The sequence below is a fragment of the Balaenoptera borealis genome (genome assembly GCF_965194805.1).
Source record: "Balaenoptera borealis genome assembly, chromosome: 11".
Classification (NCBI taxonomy): Eukaryota; Metazoa; Chordata; class Mammalia; order Artiodactyla; family Balaenopteridae; genus Balaenoptera; species Balaenoptera borealis.
In genome coordinates, this window is record NC_138868.1 from 42,385,708 (window position 1) to 42,411,694 (window position 25,987).

The 25,987-nt window shown below is 34.1% G+C and overlaps 1 protein-coding gene across 2 annotated transcripts in view; it reads left to right on the forward strand.

Moving 5' to 3' along the window:
• The first annotated feature begins 313 nt into the window (after positions 1-313).
• COPB1 (COPI coat complex subunit beta 1) overlaps positions 314-25,987 on the forward strand; it is a 31,765-nt gene continuing 6,091 nt past the window's right edge. The window contains exons 1-17 of one of the 2 annotated variants that reach the window (XM_082341463.1): positions 314-438; positions 1,147-1,297; positions 4,552-4,781; positions 5,233-5,402; positions 6,948-7,062; positions 8,269-8,361; positions 10,380-10,517; positions 12,442-12,561; positions 13,990-14,097; positions 14,181-14,327; positions 15,050-15,195; positions 16,394-16,490; positions 17,600-17,760; positions 18,629-18,749; positions 22,496-22,723; positions 22,889-23,068; positions 25,248-25,392. In XM_082341463.1, the coding sequence (XP_082197589.1) occupies positions 1,207-1,297; positions 4,552-4,781; positions 5,233-5,402; positions 6,948-7,062; positions 8,269-8,361; positions 10,380-10,517; positions 12,442-12,561; positions 13,990-14,097; positions 14,181-14,327; positions 15,050-15,195; positions 16,394-16,490; positions 17,600-17,760; positions 18,629-18,749; positions 22,496-22,723; positions 22,889-23,068; positions 25,248-25,392 (2,290 nt within the window). In that variant the 5' untranslated portion in view covers positions 314-438; positions 1,147-1,206. Of the gene's footprint in view, positions 439-717; positions 736-1,145; positions 1,298-4,551; positions 4,782-5,232; positions 5,403-6,947; positions 7,063-8,268; positions 8,362-10,379; positions 10,518-12,441; positions 12,562-13,989; positions 14,098-14,180; positions 14,328-15,049; positions 15,196-16,393; positions 16,491-17,599; positions 17,761-18,628; positions 18,750-22,495; positions 22,724-22,888; positions 23,069-25,247; positions 25,393-25,987 lie in introns of those variants that run through there. The other variant, XM_082341464.1, reaches the window with a different exon arrangement.

Here is a 25,987-nt window from a genome sequence, read left to right on the forward strand (position 1 = left end):
ACAGAGCCCTGTAAAATGTTTTTCCTTTCTGTCCAAGCACTTCTTCTCCTTGGTTGTTTCCGTTTCTGGAAGAAAATACAATTTCTAAGTAGCGTTTAAATAACCTCAACGCTTAACCCAAGCTTGCAGGGAAAACTTAAGTATATTTTCCCAGCTCCCTCTTTGGCCTAAAGCGGCCGAGGGCTTGAGAGGAGGAAGAGACTCGAAGTTCTTTTAGAATTAGAAATGCTTACGACGTACTCGCAGCGCGCAGACGCAGGACGGAGATGCGTGTCCTCTCTGAGTTGCCGTAGGGGCTAAGGTGGCTGTGGCCTGGGTCGGTTCCCCACCCCCTTCCACGTCAGCCTAGGACTTTGCTGGTCAGCCGCCGCTGCTGCGGGTTGGAGCCGGAGGACACGGTCCCCCGGTTTCCCCAGCCGCTGCCCCTCGGAGTCAGGTAGCGGGCCGCAAGCCCCTAATCTCGGAGAGTCGTCCTGGGCTGGGCAGAGGCGGAGGAACGCGCTCTAGCGGGAAGCTTCGGAAGGGGAGCGACTAGGCCGCTAGCGTCCGGGCCTGGCGAAGTGGAACGCGGGACTGGAAGGCTCTGGGCGGGACGCCCCATTTCGGCCTGCGTGCTGGCCGGGGGTCTTCTCCGACCCAGGGCGCTGGGGCTCGCCATTTCGGACCGGGGCTTGCTTTGCAGGAGGGAAGGGACGGGGAAGCGTCCCACGGATGAACGCATTAAAGCTCTTTAAGGTTTCAGCAGAGTATTCGTGCACGGGCTCTTTTAACTTCAGAAGTTCAGATTGTGTCTTATGTTTAAAAATCACTTTTATATCGCGATGGGCTGGAGGGCTGGGGGACTGTCACTGTATGGTGGACTTTAGTTCTGCAGTACAGCATTCTGAACCCCGGGCGGGATCGTGCGGTGGGAGATAATATACCTTAGGCCAAGGCTGACAAGTGTGTGTTTTTTAATATATCAGGATTTATTTTTATGCAACATAACATAGATTGATCCTCCCCATCTAGTACTTTAAAATTCATAAGCCAAACTGAATGAACTAAAGACAAGAAAGATCACGATAGTTACTGGTTCTGTTTTTGTTTTTTGGTTTTGTTTTGTTTTTTCGCTTGTGATGATATCCTTGTATTTATTTTTCTAGGTTTTTTTTGGCATCCGTTATCTTTAAATCTTGTATCGAGAGTTGGCTATAACCGGAAACCATGACGGCTGCTGAGAACGTATGCTATACGTTAATTAACGTGCCAATGGATTCAGAACCACCTTCTGAAATTAGCTTAAAAAATGATCTAGGTAAACTTTGATAATACTTTGAAAATGAAATGAAAAAAAGCTCATTTGCTTTTCAAGTTCCTTTACAATTAGAAATGCTTAATTTTTGTCTTAATTTTTTTATTAGGATCTCTTCAATAGAACTTTGTCTTATTAAAAATGAAAATATGTTACCTTTAGGCCGGCAATATTGGTTTTTAGAAATAAAACATCTCAGTTTAGCTTATAACATGGTGGGATGGGGCTAAAGAAATGTAATGGTTTAGTTTTTAACTATTCTTCAAGATAACGTAATGTCTGGTTTAAATGTAGCTGACAGTTCTCTGTAAATAACAGGTTGAGAATGTGTATTTGAATGTTTTAATTCCTTTGTGCACTTAACTTCATATTACTTAGCTTGTAAAACCAAAAGAACTTTGTTCTTTGGGTTCACTACCTGTTGAACAAGTAAGTCAACACTGAGATATATGTATATTTTTCAGAAAGATTTAAGCTTTTCATTTTTAAAGCATTTATGCGAAGAAGAAAACAAAAACTATATTTCTGAATTTTAAAAGTGTATACTGTATCTCCTTTTTGTGAGTGATTCTGTCAGAAATTTTTTAAGTAATGCATATTCCAAGATAATGATTCTTGTTTGACTGAACTACTAAAAATAAGTTTAACTTAAACTGATAACTACTGTTTAAAACAGATTAGAGGGAAAATTATGCTTCAAACCTTGAGAGTATCTTTTAAAAGATAGTTTGCAGTTTGAAAGGAGATGATGTTTTGCTTGCATATTCCCACCTCTTAATCAGCAGTAATGGAATATCTCCTGATTTAGGTTACTCAATACTAGGTTTCTATTGAGGTCTGTTTTTAGAGAAGGAAAAAGAAATGTTTTTTTATGGCATTTAAACTGATATCCTTAGTTTGCAAAAGCCACCTGTACTGTATTTCCTTTTTTTTTCATGTTCATGTTAGATAGTAGAATGGAATGCAAATTAATGAATAAACTTTCAGTACTATTTTTTTCTCATAATTTTAAAGTTTTAATTTTTAACCCCCCAGAATACTTAAGTTTACTGCTGGTACAATAAACTTTATTGCTGTTTATTGCTGGAACAAAACTTGTCCTTAACTGTAAAAATACTCTTAACTACCTGCCACCTACCAAATAAATAAATAAGTAGTCTTGAATTTTTTGTATATTTTTTACTTTATCGCAAAAGAGTTGAGATGAGAAAAAGTTTAGGAGTAGCTTCCAATTTGAGTAACAAATACTTTTGTTTGGTGAAATAGTGAGTTGCTTTAACTACCCTTTACCTTTAATCACTGGATGTGAGCCCTGGTGACTATACATTCCCTGGAGTATATTTTGGTGAATTGAATTGATATTTGAAAATTTCTATGTTTTTGATAGTGTTCACACAGGAAAAGAAGTTCTGAAAATTTTGAGTATGTGGAAAGAAGCATTCTTCACCTCAATTTGAATTGTTAGAATAAATGGAAATTGGGGTTAGGGGAACTTGAAATAAATGGTGTTGACTTTTTACAAGTTTGCTTAATAAACTTACTTTTAAAACTTTTTAACCTTTAGTTACAAGTGGATTTTTATCCTGCTAAACTTTTTGGATTTGCTAATTCATGAAAAGTAGCCTAAAACTGGAACAAAAGAAGCCATCAGCATTATAGTGATAGGGTGTTGTCTTGTGGACTTTGTGTCCTTTACACGATCAAACAGATTAGGTAAAAAAAAATTTTTTTTTTTATATTCATAAAGGAAGTTTTGGGACAAAGAGAGGAAAACCTGTTTAGACTCAGTGAATACAACTTTAGCCACTTAGAACTTTGCCTATCTGTCTTATTTTGTAGTTTTGTAGTACTGTCCTCTCTCCTGATGCTGTTTTTGTCATCCTCATGACTTAAAAACTGAAGATTTGCCCAGATTGATACTTATTCATCCTTTTACATTAGTTCATTTCTTGATTTGATATGGCACACAATTTTTTTTCATGTGTGGCAGGAGATGTAATACTCTGAAGCATGGAAAGATGCATGAGAAGTTAGTCTGTTTTAAACAAAACTACTGACCCTTATGGGATAAGTTTGGCAGTAACCCTCACTGTGTTCTCAGTCCAAATACCTGAGGATATTCTCTATTCAACATGTTAAGATATCATACCAAGTTGGTAATAGATATATAGCTTTTGGGGGCTAGAAAGAACTTTTGATTTACCTAGTACGATTCTTCTGAACCTTAAATCCTTCCTATAACTCTACCAGTTAGTCATTCACAGTCTCTGTCTCTTTGGCAACAACAGGAACTATTTTAATAGCCACATATGTTCTGTTGAAAATTTACTTCTAGTTCTCTTCTTTTCCTCTTGATTATTAAAGACTTTTATCATCCCTCTTCATCCTTCCCTCTCCCAGATGTTTATTTTCATGATTTAAACAATTGTAGTAGAGTGTGCTTGTCTCATATTTCTGTCTTCGAATTTTGGATCCAGAAGATTTTTACCGTAAATTCTTCAGTATGCAGTAATAACAATGTGAAATTATAGATTGTTTTGCATAACATATAGCAAATATTTTTAGGTTAAGTAACAGTAAACTAGCATTTTATCTTAAATGCATCACCCTTTATTGTAAATAATGGTTACTAATCCAGTACATTTTAATTTTCCTCCAATTTTTTAGGTAATTTCTTAAGAAAGATTCTAAAGTTTTGTAGCCTGTAGAAATACGATGGGATTTTGGAATTAATCTAGTCTATTAATTCCCAACCTTTTTGAGTTTGAGGTTTTTCCTAATTTTGAAAACACGTCACTGATCCCCACCCCCACCCCCGTAATAGTGGTTGTAACTTTGGTTTAGAAAATACACACTGACTAAAAGCTACTTTGAATTCAAGAAGCACATAACAGCATCTGTTTAAATTTTGAAAAATAGCTACATGTGTGTTTGAGATATACATTATTTAGTGCACCTGTAGATTCACGGCTTCTGCATTAACTCCATTGGTTTGGAACCAAAGATCTAATCCAGTGCCTTTATATTATGTATAAAGAATCATGAGGTTCAGAGATGAATGACTTGTATAAAGTCGTACAGCTTGTTTTTGTCAAAGCCAGGTGGAAAACCCTTGTCACTTGGGTTAGTACCTTTGTTACCATTGCCACTGATAATGTGAGAAAATGTTTTATTTTGTTAATTGCTTTTAAAATTATCTGAGAAATTTTCTTTTGAAATAATTGTGCTTTTTTTTTTTTTTGGAATTTTTGAATCAGAAAAAGGAGATGTGAAGTCAAAGACTGAAGCTTTGAAGAAAGTAATCATTATGATTCTAAATGGTGAAAAGCTTCCTGGACTTCTGATGACTATCATTCGCTTTGTGCTACCTCTTCAGGATCACACCATCAAAAAATTACTTCTGGTATTTTGGGAAATTGTTCCTAAAACAACTCCAGATGGGAGACTTTTACATGAAATGATCCTTGTATGTGATGCATATAGAAAGGTAAACCAAACCATGATTATTTCCAAATACTGCTTTGACTTTTAAATAATTGTAAAGTTGGTGGAATGGGCTTTGTTTTAATTTCTAAAATTAAATCTTGGGTAAGATGTAGGTTGTAGATATTTGGAACTGAAGCTGTAAAAAGTTACCGTGAAAAGTTTTATTGTTACTTTTTTCAGACACTTCCCATGCATTTTATATGTTACTAATAAAAAACAATGACACACATAAAAAAAAAACCACAACAATGACACATAGAATATAAGACATTGATGTGATAAGTAAAACTTGCTTTAATCAACAGGAATGTGATGGAAATTGTGTAATAATCTAGGTCTTTTTCCTCAAACCTACTTTCTGACTTTTTTATTGGAAAATTTTGTATTTAAAAATTGTGGGTTTTTTGTAAAATGTTGGGACTCAACATTTCATATATAAAATTTTATATCAGGACCTTCAACATCCTAATGAATTTATTCGAGGATCTACTCTTCGTTTTCTTTGCAAATTGAAAGAGGCAGAATTGCTGGAACCTTTAATGCCAGCTATCCGTGCTTGTTTGGAGCATCGACACAGCTATGTTAGAAGAAATGCTGTTTTGGCCATCTATACTATCTATAGGTAAATAAAGGTCTTCCTTTGGCTTAGTTCTGTGAGGACTGTTCAGTCTTTCAGACTGGAAGTTCCAAAGTGGTTCCTTGCAGATTGTATGTAGCTTGCAAATATGTTTTGATTAGCCTGAACATTTTTTCTTTATTATCGTTAAGTTGTTAACGTTGAAAAGTTGAAAGAACTGGCCACACTGGGTCCTAGTTTCTGCATAATGACAATATGCTGAAAGTGAATATGGCCCCCTTTAAACAGGTTGTGCACTTTCCAGTTTATGACACTACCTGTCATTCTCAATTTTAGTACTCCAGCCCAATTAATTAATTTATTAACTTGCTTAGCCCATAGCTTTGAGATTTTGACCTTATTTTAGAATTCTCTTTTTGTGGAATGTGAGTCTTTTTACACTTAGAAGCCTTAAGGAGGGAACTTTTTTTAATAGGAAGGGTTGCAATTCTCAGCTGATTGCTGTCCTTAGAAAGCTGAAGATTTTGGACTTTAAAAGCCATTCTAAAAAGGCAGTTTTAAAGTTTGGACTTTAAAAGAATGAGTTAGATGAGGCTGGAATGCTTGGTTTTTACAGTCACTGGTGTCAATTTATTTAGAATTAGAATGTAATTTATATAAATATCTTTGTACTTTAATAGTTGATTGTTAAGTAATTTCACAGTTCTTTTACTGTTACATTAGATTTTGTTGTCTGTTAGGAAAAGTGGTATTCTGGTTAATAATGTAGAGTTCTTTGAAAGTTACCATACAGACTACACAAATTTCAGAATTTAAACTACAATATACACACAAAAATCATGACATGACAGTTGGAAATTTGAACACTTTCTATATGATGATAGTAAGGAATTGTTACAGTTTTTAAGATATGATAATGATATTAATATTAGTTTAAAAAAGAAAGAGTCCTTAATTTTAGAGAAGCATGCTGATATATTTACAGAAGAAGTGTTAACATGGTGTGGGATTGGCTTAAGAATAATATGGAAGGAGAGGAAGTAATTAGAGATGTAGGTGAAACAAAAATGACTATGAATTAATCATTGTTAAAGCTAGGTGACCGTTTTTATTAAGCTGGTGTTCATTGTTTTGTATACTGCAAACAGTTTAAATTTTCAAAATAAGGAGTAAGTAAATAAGTAAATAAATACAGTGCATAATTAATAAAATTCAAGGGACTTTTTTCTCTAATAATTCTTAATGAAGGATCTTTCAGTACCTCGAGGTTGTCATTATGAGCATCAACATTATATCCCTAAAGTATATGAAAGAGAATTGTTAGAGCTATTCGGTTGATAGGTAGCATGTTGGATAAATCAGCTTTTTCTGTACTGAATTAGAAAACATATAATTTGATAACTTAATAGATGAAGATATAAGCTTCTGATTCATACTCAAAATTTTCTACTTGATTTAAAGTTTTGAAAAGCAAAAAAATTGATAGTGTTATAAGGTTTGATAAAGGTTAATTTTGGTAGTGTCCAGAGAGTTACTAAAATAACAAAGTAGATTTTTATTAAATATGGATATTACCTGTTTTATTTCAAGAAATTTTGAACATCTTATACCTGATGCTCCTGAACTGATACATGATTTTCTGGTGAATGAGAAGGATGCAAGTTGCAAAAGAAATGCATTTATGATGCTTATTCATGCAGATCAGGTGAAGTACTTTTTAAAAAATACTTTTATGACTGTATTTAAATGAGAATTAAATATATTTCAGAGGCCTAATCAAGTTTTTAGTCAATAATTTTGTTCATAGTACATGTGATTTGTATATTTTGACTTTTTTAGATTTTTTAACTTAATTTATATAAAAATAGAATTTTAAAAAATTCCTTCTGTGGAATATTGCTTAAGTATATACTCTTTTTTTTTAAAGTAAACATCAGAGAAGCATTTAATAGCAGCCACTTTACAGTTCTTCCAGACTGAAATTATTATGGCCATGTGCTGTGGCACTCTGTTTTGGGGCTTTATTTTTCCTTCTTTTAGTATAGATCTAAAATTGTTTAACAGAGAAAAATAGTAGCTTTTTATAGGGTCCATGAGCCATAGCTTCAAAAGGGGGTGGACTTCAGTGTAGATATGTCTTTATTAGGCTTTTCAGACTTCATAAGTAAATGTCAGCTGTACATCCAGCTTCGCTGGTGATTAAAGTTTATTCTTCTGCTGGTTAGCAGTGACTCTGCATACCTTGGTGGCATCTAATCTCGGAATTTGTACCATCCAGTATTTATTATCAAAATATGCATGAAGACTGGAAAGTATGGAATCTATCCATTCCTCTGAAATCTAGATGCTATCATTTTATCTTTGTAAACGAGATTATAAGAAAGCTGCTTATTTGGGCCACAATGTTTGTCGTTCTCTAGAGTTGGTTTTCTTGACCTGTGTTATTGCTGTTATGCTGTTTACCTGCATGAAGGGACATAATCAGAAATAGTTCAATAAAACTTGTTGATACTTTTACTGTAGAGCTATTGTTGAGGTCATAGTTCTCTATATCACAGTGTTCAGTGTGTGAGAATAAGATTTTTCTTTTGGGTCTCAGAAATAGGAGTAACTGTGCTCATAAGCAGTTGGTTTGTTTTGATTGTGTGGATACCCTGAATCATGTAATACATAATGTCTTTCTACTTGGTTTAGCTGCTAGAAAATTCAGACCCTCGATTTGTGGCCCATTTCTAGAAAATATATTTGACTTTTACATTATGTGTTAACCTTCATTTTTTTCCTTCAATTAATTTTCCTTTGCCCTCATTTCCTCATTTGTTTTAGATTTAGTTGTATATATTTTTTAAAGTTCATTAAGTCCTTTTATTGAATGAGGTTGAGTTTGATAAATATATTGTTATTTTTTCAGGATCGAGCTTTGGATTACCTAAGTACTTGTATTGATCAAGTTCAGACATTTGGAGACATTCTTCAGTTGGTTATTGTGGAACTAATTTATAAGGTAAGACTAATCCTTAATGGGCAAAATTAAGAGTTTGAGATAAGGTTAAGTAGTCTCTGGGATGCTGCTTAATTGCTAGGATAATATGTTTTAACAGTAGAAATATTTTATATCATGGCCTATTAAAGTCTTCCCCACCCCCTTTGTTTTATCATATTTTCCAAATACTTTCATTCTTTCTAAACCTCCATAAAGAATTCTATGAAAACTCATGGTTTGACCCAATACAGCTGCGAAGAAATTGTTGTGTACTGCTAAGTCACTGAATAGATTATGAATTAGGCTTTGAAATAAAAGTCAAGATCTTTTCTTGAATACACACCAGACTACTTTTTTTTTTTGGCTGCACCAGGTCTTAGTTGCAGCATGTGGGATCTTTAGTTGGGGCACACGGACTTCTTAGTTGCGGCACATGGACTTCTTAGTTGCAGCATGTGGACTCTCTTAGTTGCGGCATGTGGACTCTCTTAGTTGCGGCATGTGGACTCTTAGTTGTGGCATGGGGACTTCTTAGTTGCTGCATGTGGACTCTTAGTTGAGGCATGTGAACTCTTAGTTGCGGCATGTACGTGGGATCTAGTTCCCCGACCAGGGATCGAACCTGGGCCCCCTGCACTGGGAACATGGAGTCTTACCCACTGGACCACCAGGGCAGTCCCCACACAAGACCACTTTGGAAATCTAAAAACAAACCAAAAAAAAGTCTTAAGAATTTTTTTGTTCCTGTTTGTAAAAGAGAATAGAAAGACTTTAAATACGTTAATATGACATTGTAAACCATTGACTCACAGAAAGTTTAAAACTAGATTAGAGATTTGGATTTTAAAATGAAGTACTTTATTGGCAACATTTTAATTTGATATATCCTTCGAAAGAATTGATTGCATCTTAACGTTCTGAGAAAATAAAAGATGCAATAACATCCAGTTTTGCTATTGATACCATTGGAGGCCAACAAAAATATTTGTTAGGAATGACTTTTATTGAATAGGATGGCATGGACAGAATACCCCTAGCAGACACTCTCACTCATTACAGCCTCTTTGCTTCTGCAGGAAAGAGGCCCCTTTCAACACAGGGTACCCAGTCATTTGGAACTGGCATTTAAGATGAAACCAGAACTATAAATATATAAATATAATATGTGTAATATATATAAATATAATTCATGTGTATGGTTTAGGGATGCCACTGAGAGTCTCAAAAATAGGGATTCTCTGCTATCCAGTGACTTCTTTGTCTGGTAGGGTCCAGGTTATAGTAAGAGGGAAGAAGTTTTGAGTCATGTTGGAGTAATGGAGATTTGACTGTATACATTTTAGGAAAATCTAACATAAATACTGACTTCAAAAGAGAAAAAGTAAGGAATATTTGCTTCACAGGTAAAGGTATTAAGATGCATTTAGAACGGGATAGAAAATTATAGTTGTCTTCCCAACATCGAATATGGCCCCAAATAATAAGTAGTAGTACTTGAAAAAGAGATTATCTTTCTTGCTTTATTTAAGAATTGGTATTTTTCTTTTATCAGCTGTTGAGATTTATATAATCCATCATGTTTCCCTTTTTGACATGACATCCAGAATAAAAATGTAGGACCGAATTTAATACCTATTACAGTACCCATATTAGTGTGCTTAGTTAATGTGTTGTCCTTCCTTTGTTACTTTACATTTTCTCTTTCTATTTCACTTGTGTATAGTATGCATATCTTTAATTATGAGCCATCTAAAAATCTTTATAGAAAGAGTGGAAATATAAAGTATTATTGAATGAATAAATGGATTGAGTAGCTGTAACAATTATTTGAAGTAAAACCTATTTCTTTCTGAAATTACCAGTGTTGTGTCACAGCGTCTCATCCGACATTGGCCGACATCTTCAGGTGTCCTTATAAGGCTATTCTTAGCTTTCAAATTAAGAAAACTAGCATCCCGTAAGCTGATATCTATTTAAAAAATCTATTTGAAAGCAAGTGTTCCTGCAGTCAATTGAAACCTAAATGTTTTCTTCTCCAGGTCTGTCATGCTAATCCATCAGAAAGGGCTCGTTTCATTCGCTGCATCTATAACTTACTACAGTCATCTAGCCCTGCTGTAAAATATGAAGCCGCTGGAACATTAGTGACACTCTCTAGTGCACCTACTGCAATCAAGGTATTGCTTTTTTTCTTGGGGGGGGGGGGTGCCAATTAGATGATAGATATGCTATCTTATGACTTACGATTTAGTGACATTGCAGTTTACTGTGTGGTTACACGGCATTACATGGCATAGAAATAACTACAAATATTAGAAAATTATTTGATTTCTTACATAGTCTGACCTTCCTTCTTTTCTTTCTTTCTGCTTTCACATGTATATAGAGAGAGAGCAAGAGAGACAGAGAATAGCAGTATTTCTAGTTTCTGGAGAATGATACTGGTATTTTAAGATCTCCCCCCATACTTTAATCACATTAAAAACTAGATCTAGGAAAATGGATACTGGATCCTAAAGGATGGACCCTAAAAAAGTTCCAGTGAATATTTTCAACAATGAAATATTTCTCTTTTTTAGTTTACTCTATCAAGACTATGTGAAGAACCCCTGCTATATTCATAGAATGAAGTGTTCTAGAAAGCCAGATTGTATAAATAGGAGAATTTACTGCTTTCGCCACCAATACTTAAAAAAATTCTTTTTAACTTTTTATTTTGAAATAATTTTAGACTTAGAGAAAACTTACAAAACTAGGACAAAGTTCCCATTACCCTTCACCCAGCTTCCCATAATGTTCATGTCTTGCATAACAATTATATAGTTGTCAAAACTAAGAAATTACCATTGGAACAATATTGTTAGCTAAACTATAGACTTTATTCAGATTTCACCAGTTTCTCCACTAAAGATCATTTTCTGTCCCAGGATCCAGTTTAGGATCCCAAGTAACATCTAGTTATCATGTGTTAGCGTCCTCCAGTCTGTGACAGTTCCTCAGCCCTTCCCTGTTTTTCATGACATTGATACTTTTGAAGAGTACTGGGTCAGTTTGTTTGTAAAATATCCCTTAATTTTGGTTTGTCTGGTGTTTCTTCCTAATCAGATTAAGGTTATGCATTTGGGCGGGGGGGCGGAAATACCACAGAAGTGATGCACCATTCTCAGTGTATCATATCTAGGAGTATATGATGCTGATACATCGTCCTACTGGTGATGTTAACCTTAATCATTTGGTTAGGGTGGTGCCTGCCAGATTTCTCCACTGTTGAGTTATGATTCTTCCTTTTGTAATCAATCAGTATCTTGAGAAGATACTTTGAAACTGTACAAATATCCTATTTCTCTTCAGACTTACACCAACTAATTTTAGCAACTATCAGTGAATCTTTTCTACAGCAATTACTACTATGATATTCTAATGGTGATTTTCTATTACCCTTATTCTACATGTATTATTTGGAGTTCTTCCACAAGGAGGACCTGTCCCTTCTCCTTCATCCTTTCTTCCCTCCCCACCTCTCTCCTTTCCTTCTTTCTTTCTTTATATCAATATGGATATTTTATTCTGAGGATTATAATCCAATATTATTATTTATTTTGTTGATCAAATTGTTCCAGCTTTGGTCATTGGGAGCTCTTTCAGGTTTGCTCCTTTGTCCTTTGCTTTTAATGACTCAGGGCCATCTTTATATTCTTGATTTTTCTGTACTGTAATGCAGGTGTGTTAGAGTTTGCACCTAAACTAAAAGATGCTCAATAGCTAAACTATTTGGGATTCTCTGTCAGCTTTTTTCTGCCTTGTTCCTTAGGTTCAGCCCTTAATTTTTGCCCGTTAACAAGTGTTTCTGCCTGTAATAGCCCCTTTTCATCCTTTTAATTTGTGATGCTTCTGATTTTTTGTAACCTTGAAAAAATAGTGAAATTTGTTAGAACTTGAGAAATAGATGGACACATTCCTCTGGGAAAAATGCATAAACTTTTAGTGCAGGAGTGGTAAATGTAGTTTGGTTTCTTGGAGGCTTTATTTGTTTCTTATTTTCAGATTCTGTGTTTAAGGTAGGTGAATGTGTTCTTAAAATATATTTCTTTTTTCATATAGGCTGCTGCTCAGTGTTACATTGATTTAATTATTAAGGAGAGTGACAACAATGTAAAGCTCATAGTTCTGGATCGATTGATAGAATTGAAAGAACATCCTGCTCATGAACGAGTACTACAGGTAAGTATTTTGTAAAAGAGAGAAATCCTCAATAAAATCTTTTTTCAAATTGAGATAATTCCTAAGACTTACTGTCTTGGTTAACTTAAATGCTTGGAGATTTGGCAGTTTAAATTTTGGTCCACTAAGGTGAAACTCTTGAAGCACCATAGCCTTTTGGGGTATTGTCTTTGTTATAAAAAAACATTTCTAACATGAATTAATATGTTACCTTTTGTCTTTTCTATTTGTACTGCAATTGGTGTTCTTAGCAGTAGAGATATATTTGTTTTAATTTTAATATAATTTACATTTCTTGGAAAATAATTATACCAACTGAGAATAAAAGATGATTAAATTCTAGAAAATTATCAGCATACCTATTTAATCTGTGAGAATGATTGTTATAAAAATAAAGCCCCATGGTACAAATAGAGCTAAATTCAATGCTGATCCTGAATAACAATGCTGATCAGAATAACAACAAAAAATTTGCCATAAAGGACATTATTGGGACAGTTGGAGAAATGTGAATATAGACTCTATTAGTTAATAGTATTGTTATCAATGTTAAGTTCTCTGAATTTGAGAATTTTACGGTGGTTATATAAGAAATTTTTCTTATTCTTGAGTATACACTAAAACATTTAGGAGTAGAGAGAGTATGACAAAGCAAATGTAACAAGATATTAACAACTGGCAGATGTAAGTGAAGGTTATACAGTTCATTCATTCTTAAAATTTATAGAACATTTTTATCAGAGAAATTTTTAAAAATAGGAAGTTTTCAAGAAGTAACATATTTTGTTTTGCTATATTTAAAAATACTTACTTGCTATAGATTTTTAATTATGCTCCTTTAAAATATTACAGTTTCCTGCAGAGCCAAAATAACATTATCACACTTAACAAAATTGCTAATAATTTCTTAATATTATCCAGTTTTCCCAAATGTCCCTAAAACGCCCTTTAGTTTAGTTTTCCAGTTCATGACCAAACATCACATCTGGTTGTGATGTATGTGGTTGTGATGTATATGGTTCCTTAAGTCTCTTAATTTGAGCAGTATCGTTTTTTCATGACACTGACTTGTTCAAGAGACCAGACCAAATGTCTGGTCTCCTTCTGGATGTGTCTGGTTACTTTCTTTGTGTCATTTAGCTTGTTCCTCTGACTTTTGTATTTCCTATAAACTGTAAGTTTGAGCTAAAGCTTGATAGAGTCACGAGTAAACATTTTCAGTGTGAATGCATCATATGTGATATTATATACTTCATATTGCCTTATATCAGGCGACTCAAATTATCTGGTTTTTCCACCAGTAATGATTTTGTTATAGATCAAAGAATTAAGGTCATGAGGGACAGAATCCTCTATTCTACAGTTAGGATTTTCTTCTTGTGACTAGAAATACTGGTGTTAATTCTGGATTTTTTTGTTCTTTTTCAGGATCTGGTTATGGACATCCTAAGAGTACTGAGCACACCAGACTTAGAAGTACGCAAGAAAACTCTGCAGTTAGCACTGGATCTTGTCTCCTCTAGGAATGTCGAAGAGGTAAAACAAAACTTTGACAGCACTTTGTAAGCCGTCAAGCCAAACATGATGTCATTCTCACTTATTTTTACTTTGTTCTATAGCTGGTTATTGTCCTTAAGAAGGAAGTGATTAAAACAAATAATGTGTCAGAGCATGAAGATACTGACAAATACAGACAACTCCTTGTGCGAACATTGCATTCCTGTTCCGTCCGATTTCCAGATATGGCTGCAAATGTTATTCCTGTGGTATGTAATTCCAATGATCTTAATTTTGAAATTCTCTAAAAATAAAAATTAAGAAATTCTAGTTATTTAACAGTTAAACTCTGGAAATCTCAACTGTCTGTAATCAATAATCTCATGGTCAGAAGGGATCTTTATGTTTACTATTAAGCTCAAAAGGATAAGGACTCTGACTTCTTTCTCTTACATCTTCACCAAAAAAATAAACAAACAAAAAAATAGTGACAAAAATACTTCCACATATTATTGCAATTAATGTTTGTTACAGTTCCCTAAAGTAAAATTATTCTGTGAGTATAGATCATTCAGTGGGATTTTACCTCTTAAAGTTGAAGGATTTAATTAGAGGAAAAATTAACATACCCAGAATATTTTGTTTTCTGTCATAGTCAGATAAATGAGGTATGTTATTGTAATTTGAAATTTTGACTTTGAGCTCTGAATTTTCTCTAAAATGATTTTACTTTTAGTTACAACTTAGATGTGTCCAGTTAATTTATTTTGAATTGTGGATTTCCAGCTTCTGTTTTATCTTGTGTTTTGTAATAAACTGAAAAGCCATCATGACTTTGTTTACATAATGGTGCTTGTCTCTCAACTTACATTTTGTTGTGTATTTGAAAAGTATTATTTATATTCTTTGTAAACTTGTTTAATTTACTTATTAAACCTTAGATAATTTTCTTTCTGAAAATATGTAATCGTTATCCATTTTTTTCTTTTAGTTAATGGAATTTCTCAGTGACAGTAATGAAGCAGCAGCTGCTGATGTCTTGGAGTTTGTTCGTGAAGCCATTCAGCGCTTTGATAACCTGAGAATGCTTATTGTTGAGAAGATGCTTGAAGTCTTTCATGCTATCAAATCTGTCAAGTAGGTTTAAAATCTGTTTAAATGTAAAGTCAAATAAGCATTTTACCAATTTCTATTTTTAAGGGTCAGTTGATAGACAGTATAGGGGAGGAGAGGTGTCTCAACACAGTCAAGACAAAATAAGACAAAATAAATGTCAGAAACATGTCACCCCTACTCTCACCCTTAGTTAACCCATAATCTATGGGCAAAATAAAATTTTTGGTACATGTGATTTAGGTAGATTTCTCTATTCTCACTTCCTCTAAAACATTGTAAATCCTAAAGTGACTAAGGAACGTATTTTTAAAAGGTATCATTTTGGGGATACCATTATTATTTATATCCCCCCTTTAGCATTTACTGAAGTGAAGGATTGAAAATACAACCTAAATCTGAGTTGTTTCCTTTCAGATAGCCTTTGCTAATGAGAAAGGACGTTGCATGCAAGTTTTGCTTCATGTAAATCATCTGATAGACTGTAGTAGACTTGCATTATATCTGCCTGTATAGAAAAGAAGGGACTACAAAATTGGTTTTATGATATGAAAATGTATTGATATTTATGGAAGTGAGAAAGATTTGCTTCCTTTCTGGAAAAAAAAAACATATCAAAGTTTAGCTTTTGGCAGCCATAATCTCTTAGAGCTTCAGTTTCTAGAATTTTTTTGAATAAATTTAATGAAAATCTTAGGGAAAAGATGACTGAAGACTTTATTCAGTTTAACATTTTTTAATTAGAAAATTGTTGCTTTCTTTATGTTTTTGGTCTTTTTGTTGTGATCCTCTGCATTCCTTCCTTTTTCATTGTTCTTTTCAGCATCCTGCCTCTTCAGTGAATTACTTTTTATATTAAAATAATACATTTTTTGTAGTGGTAAGTTATAAAATCAAATTTACTTTAGATTTGGTCCTAAATGGGAGATAACACCTTTCTGGGAAACATTTTGGTATTTTATTTTTACTACTGGGTTTACCAGTTGTAGAATGTTCTAAAAATGATGGATAAGACACTTACTTTCCTTTTAATCCTTTTGATTTCAAGAGAGAATCAAAGAAACTTAGTGTCTTTGTTATATTCTTCCTTAATATTTCATCCATAGTCCCTCACAACTGCAGAATATTGTTTTCTTGCTTAAGCTTAAATTCACAGAGAAAGATCACTGCTTCAAGACTTGTTGGCAGAATCAGTGTTTCAGAACTTGTATTCTTGCTATAGGATTTACCGAGGAGCATTATGGATCCTGGGAGAATACTGTAGTACCAAGGAAGACATTCAGAGTGTGATGACTGAGGTCCGCAGGTCCCTTGGAGAGGTATGTTTTACTTTTAGTAAATGCTACTTTATATGGTGATTTTTACTTTAGTAAACTGACTTTTATGTGGTGATTTGCTTTTGTGTTTTTATTTAGTAGTGCTTGGGCTAAAGAACACTGAAAAAATTTTAATTACACAGATAATTAAGCCTTTGGGCAATGGGAAATTAGGAGAGTTGCCCTCCCCTGCATTGAGCCATAACACCTGTTCTTTTGTCTGTATTATTTACCCTTCTGGGTAAGATTTTATTTGAACAAAAAGTTCTGTGTTTTAAAAAAAGAAAAAGACTTGTAAAACTCTGCTTAATCCTCTGTGTTATGAAAAAAGAATGCATATATTATAAGAACAGGGCTGACTTTAGAATATGTATTTATGTACTAAAACTGGCAGTATTTCCTCATGCAAACAACCATATGGTAGAATAGAAAGAACAGTGCTTGTTAGGAGCCTGGATTCCAGTCTTTCTTCTGCCAGTAATTAGCTCTGGGACTTTGGATATAAGTTCCTTAACCTGACTGGATATCAGGTTTTTCATCTATATAATAAAGGAGTCGATAGATAATGATTGAAGACTCTTAGAGCTGTTAAGTTAGATGATAGAGTGGTGTTGAGAAATAAATACATAGTATCCATTTGGTTTAAAAGAGGAAGTTGATGAAGTTATTATGTACAAATAAGTTAGATTTATTTCATTTTATGGAAGGATGGGTGCTGGTTTTGGTTAGTATTTCAAGGGAAGGGATGGAGAAGAAAAATAAGGCTTAGTGAGTATCTCCTTTGTCTTAGTCAGTGTCCTAAGCATTTTCCTATTAAGTAACTTGTGTGGAAAGAATTAAGATTTCCATTTAACAGATTAGGAAACTGAGGCTCAAAGTGGTTTAATTAATTTGCCCAGAACCATACAACTAAAAGTGGCATCCAACTCCAATGCCCCTGTTCTCACTACATTATCCTGGGAAGGAATGAAAATTGAAAGCAGAGTCCCAAGTTCCAAAAATCCCATTGTGGGAATAGTTCTGTAGAGAACTATAGAAATGATTGAATATTTAAATATGTTTTGCTTGCTACTGATATTATTGCTAAATTGACGTTTCCAATTGATTTTTAGATCCCAATTGTAGAGTCAGAAATTAAAAAAGAAGCTGGTGAATTAAAACCTGAAGAAGAAATAACTGTGGGGCCAGTTCAGAAGTTGGTAACTGAAATGGGCACCTATGCAACACAGAGTGCCCTTAGCAGTTCCAGACCCACAAAGAAAGAGGAAGAAAGGTAATTTGCGGCACCTGTGCCCTGCCAACTACACCTCTATGATTACTCCTGTGTCTAAAACACTCAAAGGATTTCTTTTTCTTATTATTGATAGTTTACTCTTTTGACCTGAATGGAAATTTTTGCCATATAAGACACTTGAAAGGAGAACGATGTTTTAAGTTCTTTCTCCCAGAAATTGTGTTAATAGTTTTAATCCTCTGCTCCTTATAACTGTTCTCATTGAAATAACTGTGTTCTGTTTAAACTAAAATTATTTTACTTATGTAGAAAATGCTAAGTGAAGGTAACTGATGATATTTGAGTTTTGTTGCCTTTGGAAAACACATTTTGAAGATTTTCCACTTTAATTGATGGAATAAAATTTTGATGTTTTCCTCCTTATTTTGTTCTCAATTTTATAGTGAAGTTGATGAAAATTTGCCTAAAATTTTAATGGTTACTATGTACTAGGCATTGGGCTAAATAGTTTGTCTCATATAGTCTTTGACAGTATCCTGTTGATTAACCACATTTTATAGAGGAATTTGAGGCTTAAGAGAGGTTTGCAACTTACTCAGAGGGACACAATAAATAATAGATAAGCTGGGGTTTGAATGTAGCTCATTGGTTTCGGTATATGCACCTTTAACCATTTTCTCTTTCCCTATTCATTTAGCTTTTTTATCATTTGAAGATAAGTGTTAAAGCCATGTGTTTTTTCCTTGTTCCTTTTTTATTCTGAGAGCTAAAGAGGGAACCATAATTGAGATCCGTATCACTGAAGGGTGGCACTGAGAGCATTCAGTAGGCTTCCTTGAGTCGTTTACACACAAGCTGCCTGTGGCTGAGAAGTTTGTGGCTTTCACTTTTCCTGATTGCTTTGCAGACCTCCCCTGCGAGGATTCCTTCTGGATGGAGATTTCTTTGTGGCTGCCTCGCTTGCCACAACTCTGACCAAGGTTGCCTTGCGCTATGTAGCTTTGGTTCAAGAGAAGAAAAAGCAAAATGTAAGTTCATTTATCCTACATTTACCCAACAAATGAATCTTGAGAGCTTATGCTCTAGTTGGGAAAATGGACAAAGTGATATAGCATAACATATATATAACCTAATGATTGTAAAATTGACAAAGTAATGTAATAACAGTAGCGTGTGATTAGTCCAGTGGAAGTGATGCAAGGGTTTATGAGGTTATTTCTGCTTGCTGGGATTAGTCAGGGCCCAGTGAAGGAAATGTCTCTCCCTCTAGCATCTTTATCCTGTCAGTTACTGTCTGTTTTATCCTAGAAGTGCCTCTTAAATGTATTCCCATTTCTACAGTTCATACCTTCGTCGTAGCGTCTGACCATTCTGACTGTATACTAATTTACAATAATGTACTTTCATTCCACCCAACCCCTACTACCATCCTTTGTGTTATTGTCCTATATTTTATGTCTACATGTCATGTTATCCACCCTATGATGGATATTGTTATTATTTTTGCTTTAAATAGTCAGTTATCTTTTTAGTATATATGCACCATTTCTTATTTATCTAGTGTCCAGACTCAGGTAAGGAAGGGGGTGGACATAACTTAGCAAGTTGTAAGAAGTTGAGAGTTGGGAACAGGACAAAGTTCACGTACCTTCCTGGGTGGGTTTTTGGTTTTGTTTTTTCATATTTTTCTTCATGGTAAAATGTACATAACATAAAATTTACCAGTTTAACTATTTTTAAATGTACAGTTCAGTGTCATTAAGTACATTCAAATTGTTGTGCAGCCATTATCACTATCCCTCTCCAGAACTTTTTCATCATCCCAAACTGAAACTACCCAGCAAACAGTAACTCCCCATACTCCCTCCCCTAGCCCCTGGCAACCACCATTCTACTTTTCTCCCTCTATAAATTTGCCTATTCTACATACCTAATATAAATGGAATCATACAATATTTGTCCTTCTGTGACAGGCTTATTTCATTTAGCATGTCTTCAAGGTTCATTTTTATGGAAGCATTGTCAGAATTTCTTTCCTTTTTAAGGCTGCTGTTTCTGTATATCCATTCATCCATTATAAATAGTCAATTTTCTTCCAAGTATTTTTTTTAATGAGAAAAAAGTTTATTTGCCCACATATTTACCACTTATGGTGCTTTTCATAACTTTGTATAAATGCAGATTTCTATCTGATATTTTCTTTCTTCCTAAAGAACTTGATTATTTTTATAATGCAGGTCTGCTGCTGATGAATTCTGTCAGCTTACATTTGCCTGAAAAAAATCTTTACTTTGCTTTCATTAAAAAAAAAAAATCTCTGTGGTAAAATTGTGAACGTTTTTATTTTATTTTTGTTCTTATCTTTTTTCACATTGCTAAAATAAGGAGTGATGTAATAAAAACCAATGAGAAAAAAAGTCACTCATGGTTAAAGCACTGAAGTACAAATCTTGTTAATATTGTGGTGGAGATAGATAGAAACATCAAAAGATGGAATTACATTACCAGATATAGTAACAAAAATCTTTCCTTCCTCAGAAAGAGTTTATTATGGCTTTTAATAATGATCACATTTTCCCCTAGTAGTGATCATTTTGTGTTTTACAATACTGCCATTTCACTTAACTTTATAACATTTTCCCATGTTATTCTAAACCCTTCCTAATCATAATAATATTTAATAGCTGCATAATAGTCCATTAGATTCTTTCATTTACTCAAATCTCCATATAATTAGACATTTTATTTTTAGATTAGGGACTTTCAAAGGATTTTTAAAAAAATTTCCATCATATAGATTTCTTATAAATCCATAAATGAGATTTAGAGGGTCAGGTAAATTACAAGGTATATTATCTCTTTTTTATTGACTAATTTTATTTATGGGCAGTAATTTACTTTGTAACTCTCTGTGGGCCATTATTTATTTATTCAGGTCTTGTCTGTTCTTTAATTTATGCTTTTTAAAAATCTCCAGCATTTTATGTCTCAGTTCTGCAAGTTGGGAGACCATTTGCTGATACCTGCTTTAGAGAACCGGGTTTCTGGTAACATACCTGGTTCAGCAAGTTTGTGACCTTTGGTACAAGGCAGAAGGAAGTTTGGTTGTTTATCACCATACTGGCTCTCCTTCATTTATGCCTTTTCTGACACTCTTCATTTTTTCATGTAGATCTGACTTTCTCTCTTGTATCATATACCTTTTGCCTAAAGAAATTGCTTTAACTTTTCTTGTAGTGCAGGTCTGTTGGCAGTTAATTCTTTTGGTTTTTGTTTGTCTGAAAAAGTCCTTTTCCTTCATTATTGAAAGATATCTTTGCAGATATAGCATTCTAGGTTGACGGTTTTTTTCTTTTAGTACTGTAAAGATGTTGCTTCATTGTCTTCTGGCTTTCGGTACTATCAAGATGTAGCTCCTGTGCCTCTGTGTGTAATGTGTCCCGTTTTCTTCTGGCTGGTTTTGGATTTTCTCCTTATCACTATAATTTCAAGTTTCAGTAATTTGATTAGGATATGCTTTGGTGTGGTTTTCTTGTTTGCTTTTGGTTCATTGAGCTTCTTGGATATGTGGTTTTGTAGTTTTCATCAAATTCGGGAATTTTTTGGCCGTTATTTCTTTAGCTACTTTTTTCTGTCCCCCTCCTCTTTCCCCTCCTTCTGGAGACAATATCTAGGCTCAAAGGATTATCACACTTACTCTTCTGAGGTTCTTTCCCAGGCTTCTGGTAGTTTTTTCACGTATGTATGCTGATCAATACTTAGCCAAAGACATTTTGACAAAGACATAAAGCATGTGTCAGGATAATGCTACATGAGACTAAAAAAGTTAAGTCGAATTCACTGGTGGAAGACCTTGAATAGCAGGCTGAATGATATGGACTTCAACATGAAGGCCGTAGGAAATCATTGAAGGTATTTGCATGTGGAGTGAAATGATTGGTGCCCAATAAAGATTAAGATAGTAGGTAATCACACTTAGCATCACCAGTAACAGGACAACCTGACATTATGTGCCTCCTAGTGCAATACAATAAGGTATGCAAAACATCACCCATCTTGTACTCTAACTAAAAGAGCTAGCCTGGGCTCTTTAAAAGAAATCATTGTGATGGAAAACAACACAGAAAACCAGGGGACTGGTCTAGGTTAAAAGGGGCTAAGGAGAATAATAGTCAAATAAAATGCATGAAACTGATCCTGGATTTAAAAAAAAATTTTTTTTGTGACAAATAGGAAGATTTAGTTCAATTTGGAGTGTAGTAGATATATTTTGGAACTGTTACATTTCTTAAGTGAGATGATATTGTGATTATAAAGGAAACTCCTGATTCTTAAGAGATGTATGCTAAAGCATTTATGAGGTAAAGATTCTTACTTTCATATGTTAAGCCAAAAAAATAAGTGTACCTATATAGGTAGAGTAAGAAAGCAATTATAGCAGAATATTAACAATCCATGAAAAGTGTATCATTCTTTTTACGTAGTTGGAAAGATAAAAGATAGCATTGGCCTGTGAGGGGTTAGAGTAAGAGAAAATAGTTTAAAAACCACTTCTATCAATTAAGGGTTAATGAAGGTTTTAGAGGGTGGCAGTTAGAATAGAAAGGAAGGAAAAAGGTGCAAAAAAACAGGGAGATAAAATCTAAAATATTTGAAATCTTATTCAGGTGAAGTGAAAATTAGGTTTATTTCTTGGATTCTGAGTTATAATAAAGTGACATTATTGCATTTGGAGAAGCCTGACAATAAATAAGCCATTTCTCTCCTTATCTAGTCTTTTGTTGCTGAGGCAATGTTGCTCATGGCCACTATCCTGCATTTGGGAAAATCCTCTCTTCCTAAGAAGCCAATTACAGATGATGATGTAGATCGAATTTCCCTGTGCCTCAAGGTCTTATCTGAATGTTCACCTTTAATGAATGACATTTTCAATAAGGAATGCAGACAGTCCCTTTCTCACATGTTATCTGCTAAACTTGAAGAAGAGAAATTATCCCAAAAGGTAAGGTATATATGATAAAGCCATAACAGTGCTTTTTGGTTTTATTGTTGTTGCTGTTGATTTTTCAGTCCTCTACGTGTGAGGGCTTGTCCCTATTGAAGGCCTACAAAAAGCTATCTTTTTTTCCATATTAAAGAAAGTTGGTATATTGTATTTTCAACACAGAAAGAATCTGAAAAGAGGAATGTGACAGTACAGCCTGATGACCCCATTTCCTTCATGCAACTAACTGCTAAGAATGAAATGAACTGCAAGGAAGATCAGTTTCAGCTGAGTTTGCTGGCAGCAATGGGTAACACACAGAGGAAAGAGGCAGCAGATCCCCTAGCATCTAAACTTAACAAGGTAACAAAATGTCAAATACACTGGCGAGTTATTTAACTTGGCTACTTAAGAAAGTAGTAATCAGGAAGTTGTTGGTCTTGCTATTTTTTTAAAGGAAGAATAACTAGTACAGCATCAGTTTTTGTCAAGTTACTCTGATTGATAGGTTCATTAAACATGAATTGAAACTCGGTGGAACCTGATACTTTACTATATGATGGTACTGTAAGTCCCAGAGATGATTTTTAACTTGTTCCAGTTGTGTGTCAAATTACCATAAACTGAAACATAGCGCTGAGGGATCCTTAGTGGTTGACTAAAGCTTTTAAAAGGTAGGGCACTAGCCTCTTCCCCCACACCCTGCCCTCAAGTTTCTCCTGTCCCCTGCTACTTTAAACAGGACAGTTACACTTTTATAGTCTTAATATATTGAGTTCCGAATAGGATTTCATTAGGAAAATTGTCCTAATCTCTCTCTACTCAGATATTAAATTTACAAATCTGGTTTAATCCTTCCTCCATTAGATGAGTAACAGTCTCAAATTGGTTTTGTTGCCCAAGATAAGATCAGTGGCAGAATAGGAACTACTGAAACACTTTTCTCCCTTGGAATTGGGAATTGATATTGACAATATTACAGTTACAAAATTTTCCAATTTATTTTTTAAAATTGTGGTAAAGTTTACATAACATCAAATTTACCCTCTTAACTATATTTAAGTGTACAGTTCAAGTGGCATTAAGTATATTCACATTATTGTGCAACCATCACCACCGCCTATATCCCCTGAACTTTTTTCATCTTACAAAGCTGAAACTCTATACCCGTTAAACAATAATTCCCCATTCCCCTCTTCCCTCAGCCCTTGCCAACCACATTCTACTTTTTATCCCAATGAATTTGACTATTCTAGGTACCTTATGTGGAATCATACAGTATTATCCTTTTGTGACTGGTTTAGTTCACTTCGCCTAATGTCTTCAAGGTTCATCCATTTTGTAGCATGTGTCAGAATTTCTTTCCCTTTTAAGGCTGAGTAGTACTTCACTGTGAATATACACCACGTTTTGTTTATCCATTCATCTGTTGATGGACACTTGGGTTGCTTCCACCTTTGGCTGTTCTGAATAATTCTGCCATGAATGTGGATGTTCACATATCTCTTTGAGGTTCTGCTTTCATTTCTTTTGGGTTAAACCCAGAAGTGGAATTACTGGATCATAGTGATTCTGCTTTAATTTTCTGAGGACCACTATACTGTTTTACATAGCAGCTGTACTGTTTTACATTCCAACCTTCAATGCAGAAGAATTCTGATTTCTCCATATCCTTGCCAACACTTACTTTTTATTTCTTTTGTAGTAACCATCCTAGTGGATGTGAAGTGATATCTTGTAGTGGTTTTGATTTGCATTTCCCTAATGATTAGTGATGTTGGGCATCTTTTTGTGTGCTTATTGGTCATTTATATATCTTCTTTGGAGAAATGTCTATTCAAGTCCTTTGCATATTTTTTAATCTGGCTTGTTGTTTTCTTTGTGTTGAGTTGTAGGATTTCTTTATATATTCTGGATACAAGTCCCTTATCAGATGTATGATTTGCAGATATTTTCTCCCATTCTGTGGGTTGTCTTTTCATTCTGCTAATAGTGTCCTTTGATGTACAAAAATTTGTAATTTTGATGTAGTCCAATTTACCCATTTTTTTCTTTTGTTGCTTATGTCTTTGGTGACAGTATTACATTTTTAAAATGTTATATATACCCTGGATGTTTCTTAAAAAAATTTTTTTTGGTGGGGGAACATCTAAAACTTTATCTTTGTGGAATTACAAGTGTTTCTTGTTTGTAATTATTTTTCCTGAGTTTGGGTAACAGCTAGTGAGTTTAGGTGCTTAGGGATTTAACTGAAAATGTATGAAAATCTATTAAGTTCCTAAGTTGGGGTAATGTTTAATGTATTTGCTGAACATATTTAACGTCCTTCTACCTACTGAGCTGTAAAGTGTAGGACCTGTTATTTTTAATGTCTAAGTTTCAGTTACCATCTCTACATTACAAAACAATTTTATTATACATTTCAAATGACTGGTCTAATCTAAGCACATCTGTTAATTACCTAACAGACTTAGTCCTTTGGCTAGGATATGTTTGGTTAAGTTGTCTCAGTCATTTGATTATCTTTATTTTTGTTTGACAGGTCACCCAATTGACAGGTTTCTCAGACCCTGTATATGCAGAAGCTTATGTTCATGTCAACCAGTATGATATCGTCCTGGACGTACTTGTTGTGAACCAAACCAGTGATACCTTGCAGAACTGCACATTAGAGTTAGCTACTCTGGGTGAGGAAATTTACTATAAGGGAAAGATATCGTTACATAGTAAATCTTTATGACAGATTGTTAAGAGAAGTGCACAAGTTTTAGTATAAGAATTCTCTTGAGCCCTTTGTGACATTTTGAATCAAGTCTTAGTTTTACATTTTATATTTAGTCTCCTTCTACTCCAATTTTCTGAACCTCTGTGATACTGACTTTCTTATGCTTATGTTCTTGGTACTTCTAGATGGGTTTATTCAGTGAGCTTGATCTATCATATGTCAGTTTTTCTAGGTTAAATAAGAGCTGTTTAAGTTACAGATTTACCAAGTAGTTTAAAGTTTTAATTGCCTTAGTACAGAATGAGGTATTTTCTGAGTCCATAACTAATACATACCATGTGTGGCCAAAGTAATACATCATTATCACATTTAGCAGTGTGAGATTTTTTTTTTTCTTCTTCTTAATCAGAAGAAGAAATCAGACTTTCTCTGATCATTTATACATATGGCTTTGAAGTTGGAAAATATAAATTGTATACAGGAACAGTACACTGCACCTAGGAAATTCCATATGGCTTAAGCAAGAGTTAAGGGACTTTAAGAAATCAAGGTAGAAC